This window comes from Microtus oregoni, unplaced genomic scaffold, assembly GCF_018167655.1.
Source record: "Microtus oregoni isolate MIOR12 unplaced genomic scaffold, Mior012 000035F_ref0000213, whole genome shotgun sequence".
In the NCBI taxonomy this organism is placed as follows: domain Eukaryota; kingdom Metazoa; phylum Chordata; class Mammalia; order Rodentia; family Cricetidae; genus Microtus; species Microtus oregoni.
In genome coordinates, this window is record NW_024543094.1 from 27,726,184 (window position 1) to 27,738,761 (window position 12,578).

At 39.5% G+C, this 12,578-nt stretch overlaps 1 protein-coding gene across 1 annotated transcript in view; it reads left to right on the forward strand.

Moving 5' to 3' along the window:
* The window catches only part of LOC121432581 (sperm-associated antigen 6-like), a 44,484-nt gene extending 32,693 nt beyond the window's left edge, over window positions 1-11,791 (forward strand). The window contains exons 7-10 of the mRNA XM_041630625.1: window positions 1,273-1,464; window positions 4,232-4,348; window positions 6,877-7,022; window positions 11,457-11,791. Coding sequence (XP_041486559.1) covers window positions 1,273-1,464; window positions 4,232-4,348; window positions 6,877-7,022; window positions 11,457-11,526 — 525 coding nt within the window. The 3' untranslated portion in view covers window positions 11,527-11,791. The remainder of the gene's footprint in view (window positions 1-1,272; window positions 1,465-4,231; window positions 4,349-6,876; window positions 7,023-11,456) is intronic.
* The last annotated feature ends 787 nt before the right edge of the window (window positions 11,792-12,578 follow it).

Genomic DNA, 12,578 nt, shown 5'->3' on the forward strand with positions numbered 1-12,578 from the left:
CTGCATCCTTTAGCGTCTGGCCAGGACACTGTCCCCTTCTTTGGCGGAGCAAACCACACAGCAGTGAGGCATTTTCTCCTTGTCTCTGAAGGAACCAGTTAATAATGTCTACCATTTGTGGCACATTTATGCTCCGGGTCTCATCTGAGTTTTCACAGTTGTTGGGACAGGCTACGAGGGCCATCTGCTATTCCTCTTTCTACTCCCCACTCCCTCAAGCTTGTGTTCTACAACCATGGGCTCTTTACAAGGTTACTCCATCCTTCGCAGGTCTGACTTTTTGTATTTTGGACACACCAGTTTTGTACTTTGAACGGGACAGATAAGGAAACATGATAAATTTCACCAAACTGATTCAAAAGGGGCAAAAAGAAAGAAAAAAGATAAGGAAAAGCAGATTAAAAGGCCATGGGGAAGGCAGTGTGATGGTCTTGGCCTTTGCCACACAGCATCAACGTGTGATACCAGTTCTTGCAGTACTAAATTTGAAATGATTACTATTGTCTCAAACTAGTTACAATTATGCCTCTACAAAATCTGAAATTAAAATTTGATATGTTTATTTGATTCTTCCTTAGGTCTATAAACTGATTTTTGAGGCCTTTTGATGGTCTTTTTATTGCTTAACCAAAATTAGAGTCTAAGTGAAAAATGTACACATTTGCACCTGTGTAACCAAAGCGACCTGGTCCTGGTCAGCCGGTGAAGGTAACAGAACTGCGTTATAAATGGCCAAGACTACTGGAAAAGTGTGTGTACTTCAGGAACGATATTAGTGGGGGGTTCCATGTAAAAGGTACTTAGAGTGGATTCTTGCTCATACTCGTTTGAGTCTTAGTTTGTTGTGGTTATTTTACTCTAGATTACCATAGTTGGAGTGCGTATGTTGCTGAGGGTTGAACCGAGGGCGATCCTCAGTCTTAACTTTTTAAACAAAGGAAAATAAATTTTAAGTTTGTCACCATGGAATCTGGTCTTGCCCGGTCTGAGGCATCTCTGTTGTTTGCTTGAATGTCCCTCTATTAGGGGGTAGAAGCTGGTAGAGACATTCTTATTTAAGTTGGATTGTTACAGGTAATTAAGGCAATTTAGTTCTAGTCATTTTATTGACTTAAGAAATGACCACCCTTGTGATGTGCACATTTATTGAACCATTTAGGAGAAAAAAAAGAGATCAAGGCTGAAATGATTTCTTCTAATGCCAGAAAGACATGGAGAACTCTTTAATCCCGCTCTAGATTTAGAATTCTTGCTCTTTTGATCCCCCTGCAGGGTGTGCCCCAGCTGTCAGCCTGCCTGTCAGAGGAGCCTGAAGATCACATTAAAGCTGCGGCTGCCTGGGCTCTAGGGCAGGTTGGGAGACACACTCCGGAGCACGCGAGGGCCGTTGCTATCACCAACGTATTGCCGGTGCTGCTGGCTTTGTACATGTCATCAGAGAGCTCTGAGGACCTGCAGGTCAAAGTGAGTGTTGCTCTGAACAGGCTTGGGGCGATTGCGTAGATGCAGACTAGTCTTTAAAATATGTGGTTTAAATATTTTGATTTTTCTGGTGGACTGTGTTGCTTTTCTGAGTCAGGAAATGCAAATCTGTCAGATGAATGGGTAACCTGTCTTTGAAAACTGTCTCCACAGTTCGTTGAAAAACTGTCTCCACAGTTAGGGATAAATTTTCAAGAAACTTTTGTACAGATAAAAACTTGGTTGTAAAGCGAATGTCAAGTTTTTGCACTCTTTATTGCTGTTGACATTTTCTATGAAATAGGAATGAAATAATAACAGAATTTTTGAATTTAGATTCTCTGGGGAGTACTTTATCTCTTTTGCTTTAAGAAACAAAGTCAAAAATAATTTAAGTTGCTTTTCAAAGATATAACCAATAAGGGAATATTCTTGAAGCTATAATTTGCTCCTCCTAACTTCAAGGATGTCTGAGATTCTTCTGTGTCGTGTGTATCAGCCCTGTGTTCCTCCTTACTGCTAGATAATAAATATTCCATTCTTTATCCATTCACCAGTTGATGGACTCTGGGGTGTTTCAGCTCCTTAGATATTTCCATATGTTTCCATGTGGATGTATTTTTTAATTAAAAAATTTTTCTTTAGTACATGTATACGTGTATGTGTGTAGTGATATTTTGTTTATGATTTAACAATAATGCTGAGAGATCAGAGAAGCAGTGCAACCAGTCACTAGAGAGACCTTTTACCTCCACCAATGCTGAGACCAAAGGGGCGATCCTGGTCTCAGGCTGCTTCAGACGGTATCTCAGGGTACATCCTTGAGCTGCAACAGTCTCTACCAAACCTCAGACTGCAACTGCTCCTGTCCCCTCCTGCCTTATATTCCTCTCTCTGCCCAGTCATATCCCTTCTCTCTCCACCTCCCTAGTGCTGGGATCACAGGTGTGGGGTCCCAAGTGCTGGGATTACAGGTGTCGGGTCCCAAGTGCTGGGATTCCATCTCGTGTAGCCCAGGGTGGCCTTTAACTCACAGAGATCCCTCTGCCTCTGTCTCCCGAGTCCTGGGATTAAAGGTGTGTGCACCACTCCCTGGCCTCTAGTAGAGCTCTGTACTCTGATCTTCAGGAAAGCTTTATTTGTTAAAACACAAGCAAAACATCACTACGTTTCCCCTTTTATATCTCTCTAGTGGCTGGCTGCATTGCTTCCCTCATCTCTCAGCTGTATTTGTTAAATCATAAACAAAATATCTCTACATGGGTGTTCATATGTATGATTGTACATGATGTATACGCATGGACGTGTGTGTCGTGGCTGAATGTGGAGGTCAGAGGCCAGTTCTTTGGAGCTGGTTCTTTCCTTCCATCTGGGCTGGGTTTGAGCAGCATGCACCTTTTCCTGCTGAGGCTGTCTCCAGCTGGACACATGTCTGCATTTCTTTTGGGTTTGTTTCCATAGGTGAAATCTCTGGGCCGCTGGAAATGCTCTAAGATTTTGAGAGCTATTGGACCATTTTCTTACACAATCGCACTGCCTTACCTTCACCAGCAGTGTAGGAGGTTCCAAGTTTGCACATTCTTGTGAATGCATTTTACTCCTTCATTCTATTTTTACTGAAGCTATCCTAAAGTGTTCGTTTGATTTGCCTAATGGCCCATAGTGCTGAAAATATTTTCATATATGCTCTGGCTGTTTCTGTGTATTCTTTGACCCTTTATTCATTTTATTATTAAAATATTTTTTGTAGTGGTGGGCATCAGTCTCAGGGCCTTGCACATGTTAGGCAAGCCTCTGCCACTGAGCTGCATCTCCAGCCCTGCTCATTCTTAAACTGGGTCCTTTGTCTGTTGATTATTACAGCTCAGATTAGGCAAGTAAGCAAAACCTTAACTAACTAATGTTTCTTTCATGCTAGACATGTAATTATTATTAATAATACTATGTTGATTATTATCATAATATCTATTCCTACCTTAAAGAATAGTTATAAACTAAGTGTATATCTTTCAGATTGAGAATAGAAAGTTCCATGAGCTTCTGAGGTCATTAGATTGCTTTTTAGAACTCTTGACTAATGACTTGATTGTACATCATCAACTTGAATGATCAGAGTTAGGGTAGGGCTGTCGGTGAGGTGCAATTGATATAATCTGTGCTATTATAGTTATTTTAACCTTGTCAGCAATGGTAGTTAAGTTAAATTTCTTGGTCTGCTAAGGTCATCATGGTCTGAAGATGGTTTACAAAGGAACGGTATAATCAGGTGAGTTAGAAGCTGGGGGTTTAGTCCTAATCCACACTACTGTTTAACAGATGGAGCAATGGTTTTGTTCAAAAGGAGATGAGGATGTGTAAGACTTCTTAGTCTGGATCTCTAAAGAAAACCTAAAATTCAAGAGATCATTCACTGATAGCACAGAGATTATAACAGTTCTGCCGAATACAATACCATTTTGACGGGCTGTGATATGTATTTAAGAGCTCAGCCACTCTGCATGGTTTCAAGTTTAACAGAAGACAACTGATAAAAGTGACAACAAAGCCAGTCCCAACAGTTCCTCAGCTGTTGGGAACTTGGGAAACTGTACCCTGCATATCTGACTTAAAACAGGATCTACAGGGCTGAGGAAATGGCTCAGCTGTGAAGGTCTTCAGAAAACTCTTTACAAATGAAATAACTGCAAGAAACTGATTTCATTTTCGAAATTCAGGAATATGAGACATGAATCGCCAAGCTTTGTATGCATTCTGCTTTGTATTTCACTAGAGTAAAAGGGCCATAAAGAATATCATACAGAAATGCACCTACCTCCCAGCCCTCGAGCCGTTTCTCTATGATGCACCTCCCAATATCCTGAAGTATGTGGCCGGACAGTTCAGCAAGGTAGGAAATGCTATCACAGCCTGGAAACGGGGAAGAAAAGGAAATGATTTGTGAAATTGTTTTTCTGCTTCTGTAAAATTTGGCCTGGGTTTTACTATTTAGGTCTCAACTCTCCTCAATCTCAATTGACACAGGTAACATAGGTTACTAAAACTCACAGATGAATGAAATTCTGCATCCTTCTTCATGCAGTTCTCAAGCCCTGTGGTGTCTTCTTAAACAGTATAAAAAGGTGGTATTATGCCAATGCCTTATAATATAGATGATTTTGCTGAAACTTACCTTTTAGTAATTTCCTATGTCCCTTAGTCTCACTTTTAGTCTAGGAACATAGCAAACATCTTCAGAACGAGAAAGAGAAAGATCTTTGAAACACTGTACGTGCTGAGATACCCTCAGTCATTTGGTGCACAGTGTCTTCTGATGAACAGTGTAAACAAATGTAACTGTCATATTTCATAGATCATTGCAGATTGATAGCAGTATAGAAAGGTCAAGCTGCAGAAGTGCACAGCCACCAAGGCGGATTCTGACAGCAAGGACCGAAGAGAATGACTGTGTTATGGCCATTGACGGTCAGGACGGTGCCCCTCAGCTGTTGGGAACTGGGGAAACTGAGCTCAGCATATTTGGATTAAAATATAGGGTCTGCAGGGGCTGGAGAGAAGACTCAGTCGTTAAGAATACTGACTGCTCTTCCAGAGGACTTGGCTTTGATTCCCAGCACCCACACAGCAACTCCTAAGTGTCTCTAACTCAATTATCAGAGTATCTATGGCTTCTTCTGGTCTTCACACGCACATGGTTCACAGAATTAAATACAGACCAAACACCATACACATTAAAAAATAAATTATTACCATGTAGGTTGAGGCAGAGGCAGGAGGTTGTCTGGAATTTGAGGCCAGCCTGATCTGTACAGAGATTTCCAGACCAGCCAGGGGTAAAAAGTAAGACCCACCTCAAAAATAAGCAGCAAGCAAACAAAACAAACAAGAAAGAAAGAAAATGTCATTTGCATAAGTCATGCGCCAGAGTGTTTATGTGTTTAGGCTCAGTTCTGTCTCTTTATCTCTTTTGGTTTGTGTTTGGAGCTGGGCTCGGCACCGAAGGACACACACAGCAGTTGGCTCTGCCACTGAATCATGTCCCCGGTTACAGCTCTACCCCCCTAGGAGAGCTCTGACCTCTCTAAACTGGAGATTATTACACGTAAGACAGGAGCGAGAGTGCTTACTCAAGATACTGTTGTAGAGGTTATGAGATAGCATATGGTTAGAGCTTAATTCAAGCTAAGGTACTAAAAATACCAAAAAAAAAAAAAAAATGAAAACAAAACCAAGCAAAATTCTGTTTTTAAGAAACAGGACATTTGGGCCCAGTGTCATGGCTCAGCAGGCAAAGGTGCTTCCGCCAGACCTGACGATCTGAGTGTAATCCGGAGCCCACCTCGTGAACGGAAAGAGTCATTTTCTGACTCCCACGAGTGTGCTACGGCATGAGCACCCCACAGCACAAATTGATAGACGTTAAAACAGCACCCCACATTGGGGCTGGTGAGCAAGTATCCACATTTGCCAGCCAGGCTTGACCTGAGTTCAATCCCTGGAGCCTGTGTGAAGGCGGAAAGAGAGAAGCAATTCTACGGGGTTGTTCTCTGAGGTGCACAGGCATGTTGTGGCACATGTGCCCCCCCCACAATAATAAACAAACTAACAAGAAAGCAAGCATTCACATGTTTAAAGCCAGCTAAATTTTCCCCAGTTAATGGAAGAAGACAAACTCGGTTGGATAGTCAGTTTTAGTGCTATTGTAAACCAGGCCACCACCTCCTTCCTCTCCCTTCCCTTCTTCCTTTATCTCTCATCTCTGTCTCTGGTGCTGAGGACCAAACCCAGGGACTTGTGCATGATTGCCAAATATTCTTATCATTGAACTACCTTAGTTTTTCAAAGACAGGTTTCATTGTATAGCCTAGGTTGATCTCCAGTTCATAATCTGCACAGTTCATGATCCTCTGGACTTTGCCTGCTGAGACAGGTGTATGCTACCATACCCAACCTGCATTTCCTTAAAGGAAGTAAAATGGGAGCGAGTATTAAACAATGAGAGAGAGTTAAGCAGCAAGGGGACGTTTCCCCATTGGGAAATACAGCTGGTGACATAGCGTGCACACTCTGATTTTCTGGAGATGCATTTAAGAGATGATGACAGAGGACCCCCCTCCCTCCCCCCGCCTTGCTAAGGAGCTTGGCTTCACTGTTTTCGATAGCGGAGACCTCAGATTCACGCTTTCGGTGTGAGTGGATCGGCCAGCTTTGCTCATTTCACTGCTCTATTCTGTCCAATAACATGAAGGTTAAAGTAATTCGAAAAGAATACATTTCACTTCCAGCCCTTTATTTTATAGGTGACATACTAAACATAAATTCTCTTCTGCATTACTTCTGATATAATATTGCTTTTAAAGATAAACAACCTAACTTGGAAAAGTAAAGATGATGTTTTTATCTGTTTCTCTGTCTAAGGTGCTGCCTCATGACAGCAAAGCCCGCCGGCTTTTTGTAACAAGCGGTGGACTTAAGAAGATCCAAGAGATAAAGGCGGAACCTGGTTCCCTCCTCCAAGAATACATCAACAATATTAACAACTGCTACCCAGAGGAGATAGTAAGGTGAGGGAAATGGACTTTAAGTAGTTCAATATTACATAACTTTTGTTCTTTGTTTTCAAATATAGTTTTTATATCAATGCCAAAATGTAGATTTTGGGCTGTCTCTCCAGTCCAAGTTACGCACTCTTGAGAGGCTGATGGGAGCTTGAAACAATTCCAATAAGCCTGTTTTGAAACTATTAATATATTAATATATGATATCAAAGTAGTAGTATGCCATAGCATATATAAAATACACAAATAATAAAAAGCTATATAACAAAATACTTGTAAAACCACAAAATGAGCCAGGCAGTGTTGGCATGCGCCTTTAATCTCAACACTTGAGAGGCATAAACAGGTGGATTTCAGTGAGTTCGAGGCCAGCCTGGTCTACAAAATGAGTTCCAGGATAACTAGAACTGTTACACAGAGAAACCCTGTCTTGAAAAACCAAACCAAACCAAACCAAGGCAAGGCAAGGCAAGACAAGACAAAACAAAACAAAACAAAACAACAACAACAACAAAAAACCCCACCTACCTCCCCCCTCCCAAATGAAGCAATTCTGAAAATAGTTTTCAATTCAGTGTTTTAAGAAACAAAATAAAGCCGGGCAGTGGTGGTGCATGCCTTTAATCCCAGCACTCGGGAGGCAGAGGCAGGCGGATCTCTGGGAGTTCGAGGCCAGCCTGGTCTACAAGAGCTAGTTCAGGGACGGGCACCAAAGCTACAGAGAAACCCTGTCTCAAAAAACCAAAAAAAAAAAAAAGAGAGAGAGAGAGAGAGAAACAAAATAAAATAAAAATAGAGAAAACAAAAGGGAAGCTAAAGATCTCCAGAACAGAATGATCTGTTGCTTTTTTTTGAAAAAAATTTATTCTTTTTCCCTTTCTAGGTACAGTTTAACTAAGAAATAGTGGAAATTAAAAAAAAAACTGTCATAGAATTTAATTAGGTGCTTTGTCAAAATACTTAAAAATTTAAATCCTTAAATTCTATGCTTTGATGTTCCAATTATTATTATTATTATTATGGTTTTTGAGACAGGATTCCTCTGAGTAGCTCTGGCTTTCCTGGAACTGGCTCTGTAGATCAAACTGGCCGTAAGCTCCCAGAGATCCACCTGCCTCTGCTGCAGTAATGGAATTAAAGGCGTGTACTACCATGCCCAGCTGAAATTTCATTTTAAAAACCATCTTATTTTCATGAGGATTTTGGCTAGCCAAACTTTTCAGTTTTCTGGTTTTTAAAAAAGCATTAGGTGCTCTAAAATCATATTAATGAACATCTTTAAAGCACTGTGAAAATAGACAAATATAATTTCAAAATGGTTTCATTTTTACAGGTACCTATTTTTCAAAACTCAGTGGGTGACAACTGTTTTAGGACTAATTATTTTTATGACAACATCAGCCTGATAGTCATTTCATAGTTCCTTCCAATTTTAATTTTAATTTCTAGCACAAGTGGGTGTTATAGGAGGAAAGCGCTCTGGACAGGCTCTCGAAGGACCTGTGCTCTAGGTCTGCTCCACTCCCTGGCCACAGGGCATGCTCTGAACTCGCCTTCTGGATCTCTGCCCACTCTCAGGACAGGAGCCTTGGGGCACATGTGTTGTGGGGACAGTTCCAGCAATTTACCAGTAAGGCACCAGATCCAAGCCCCAAGGCCAAGACTAGAGTCATCCAAATTCCTTGTGGCCTGCAGAAAGGTTGATTTGCTTACCCTGGGATTAAAGGCCACCTGAGCTAGGTTAGAGTCACAGTGACTGATAGCTAGAAGGAATGAAGGAATTTCGCACTGGTTTTTTTCTATGGCTCTTTGATGATAGCTCAGGTCATGTGTCTGGATAGACCAAGGTGCCTATCTCAGTTCTAATTATTTACTGTGTGACCTTAAAGACAATTATTTAAATTCTTTAAACTAGAATTTCTGTATTTGTAAATATTATTACCTATATTTCATAACATTAGAATTAAATGACATGATCGTCAAAGGGCTTGTATTAGTAAGACTTCAGTCAGAATTTCTCATTGTCCCTTTTGGAGTATCTCTATTCTCATTTTTTTTTCCTCTTGAGATTAAGTAGATTTATTAGGCAAATAAAATTTAATTTTATAATCATATTACAGATACTATATAGTAGTGTTTTGTTCCTTATTTTTGCTATTTTTTGATGATAAATATCTAGCAAGCAAATATAAAATAAAGTTATTCTGTTATATTTAAAATGCCTTTCATGGCTGAGCCGGAATTATATAGTTTTTCCTAATAGGGAGCTGCTTTTGAATCCTTAGCATCATAGTAGCTGGGATGAGGCTTTCTCACAGGAAATACGTAACTTGATCTGCTTATTTCTGGGTCTATATTTTGAGACACTTGCGAGGTCAGTATGTAGTCATGAGAAGGGGGCAATGCTGCCCCCGCTCTGCTGGTGAAGGAGTGTGGGTATGTTTGAGCACGTTTTCTTGACGGGGAGTCCTAGGGACAGTGAAGTCTCAGAGGTCTTTGGGGAAGGAAAAATGGCAATGACAGTAAGCTTGGAAGTGAATCTAGCAAAGCCTCAAGAGTGATCTGCACATCCTAACTGGTCTACTGAGACTCTTAAAATAACAATGGCCAGTAATAATATAGTAAGAGCCACATCTATAATTTCTAGTTTTCTGGTAGTCACATTTAAGAAAGTAAAATGAAATGGTAAATAAATTTTGATGATTTTTTTAAACAAACAACCCAAATATCTAAACCATATAATTTCAACTAGTAATCAATATAAAATTAGTGAGTTATTTTACATTTGTGTATTTTGTTACTTCTAGCATATCTTAATTCAGGTAGTAAATTTCACTGGAAATATTTAGGTTAAATTCAGATCATATAAAGCTTACATTGGAAAAAGAAGAGTCACAAATGATTCCAAACTCATTTTTTGTGTTTTCCTATAGTTGATTTGTCAGTTCTGAAGTTAAATTTTAAAAATTTAGTTTCTTAAACATAGTAGCCATATTTCTAGTGTTCTTCAGACTAGTGCCTATCATTTTAAGCAGCACATTTTAAAGATTTTAAAGTCCTGCCTCCTAACATTTCTATAAAAGCTACCTGTCTGGTGCTGACACATTTATGAGATGCCAGCAAAAGCAGGACCAGTCTTAACATCTGCACTAACTCAGACTCAGGGAGGGAGACAATGGACAGTTCTGCAATGCCAGAACTGCAAACCCAGTTTCAAATGGATTTTTCTAGATTAGGTGGCCTTTTTCATTTTTTGATGATAATTTTTTTTGAGACAGAATCAAGGTCTTAACATGTGTAGTCTTGGCTGGTCTGGAACTTTCTATGTGGACTAGACTGGTCTCAAATTCACAGAAATCCACGTGTCATTACTTCCTGGTAGGAGTAAAGGTGTGTGCTACCACGCCCAGCTAAAATTTTGTCTTATTTTAGTTTTTAATTGTGTGTATACGTATGTGAGTGCAGGAGGAAGAACATCCATTAATTAAAAGAGCTTCTTAGGTAGTGTGTGTTCTGTTTGACTTTCATTATGAACAAAGACACTATTAAAATATACCTCTGTTTGTCCACCTTAACCTGATACATTGTGGAAGCATGTACAATTTTTAAATCCATTTCTACATTAGAATACCTACTAGGTTTTATTTAGCTTTTTTATGTAAATAAAAATTCTTTCCGTAATATATCACTGTTTATATACACTATTCATATATTTAAGACTTTATACTAAGTATTTTATGATACTCAATTGAGAAGTCTAGAAATGTAAATGTATTGTACTATATATGTCCCAGAATCAATGAAGATGATTAAATTTCTATTTTATATAAAATGGGTATTTATAAATCATTTTTCAACTGTTTTCAACATAAATTATGTCTGTTTCTGATCAGGCTGTATTTTAAGACATAATTTCTAAGTAATTGGAATTCAGAAACTGATTAGCAATCATAGGCTGTATGGTCTAATGTACAGAAGACACTTATTAGCTATTATCCTGAAGTACCCTCACTCACTTGGTATGGTAAGAAGGAAGTCTCTGAAATATTACCACTGGATTGAAGGAATGTGCTTGGACAATATCTCCTTGCAATATGATGCATTATGAGGAGGATTCTCTTTCTTCTCATGCTCTAACATTATGTATAAGCCTCACAGGAACATATGTGAAGTTTCACCCATGATTATCTATTTCAAAACATTTTCCATGTGTTTATGTGTGCACACATATGTGCACATATATGCATGTGAAGGTCAGACCTGGAGGGTTGGTTCTCTCCTCCTACTGTGTGGACTCCAGGGATGGACTCAACATGTGCCCTTATTGGTTGAGCCACCTCACCAGCCCCAGAAGTTATTTCAATAAGTTTTTGTGTAGACCATTTTGTGCCTACTGTATGAAAAATTTCCATATGTCTGATAGCAGATTTTCTTTTTCAGGTACTATTCTCCTGGATACTCAGATACACTTCTGCAGAGGGTGGACAGCTATCAGCCGCTCACTAACTGAACAAAGTATATCTGTAAACTCAGATTCACGGGAGAGTCTGCACAACTGTTAAAGATCTTTCTGAAATGTTTGAACTAGTGCAGCTTAGTTTTGTTCAATGTGAAATACCTTTAATATTTTCTATATTTTGTAATATTTTATAAATTATTAGCCACAATGTGTGGAAAACTAATTATAATCATTTGCATGTGTAGAGATATGCATAAAGGAAGATATGCATAAAAGGCAATGAAGGGTTTTAAGGTATTTACTTTTCTACAAAACACATAAACACAGTACAACACACACACACACATCCTTCCGACTAGACAGAAATGAGATGTCTTTTTTGGAAACCCTTAGTTATTTCCCCATGGGGGTGGCTAAGGAAAACGGACCTGGGCAGTTACACAGAAAATAAGGAGGGAAGCATGGGAAGACAGAAGTCGTGACAGAAATGCAGGGCTTGTACGATGCATGGTTGCTTACGTGCTCTGAATTAATGCAACAGCTCTGCAGCTAGCCACCCGCCCGGTTTCCTAAGCATTCAGGAAAACCTCTTATTATTGTGAAACACTTTTCTCCTCACCCTACACGAAGTGTTCCTTCCTTTTCGTGCACTCCGATGGCAAGCTCTCCATTGTCTCTGAGAGTCTTATCGTGATTCCCGTACAAGGGAGATGGGTCTTCAGGATTCCCTTGTCCCAGGTTCCCATTTTCAGAATTCACAGAAATCACCTCAAATTCATGGATTTAAGGTCTAATTTGAGCAGAACAACAGCAGGCTCAGGCTTAATGCATTTCATTTAAGAAGCTGTAATGGGGCCCCAGCAGATTTAAAAAAAAAAAAACATTAAAAATAGCATTGCCTTTTTTTTTTTTTTTAAATTTTCCCTACTTGGCCTTAGGAACTTGTGCTTGGATTTAGGAGTCTTGGTTGTTATGCCTATGTTTTTGGGCCTAATGGAACATTTCTCTTTTTAATTAATCTTATTATATGTGTGAGTGTTTGTCTGTGTATGTCCGTGGATCCTGTGCATAGCTGGAGCTGATGGAGCCCAGAAGAGCATTTT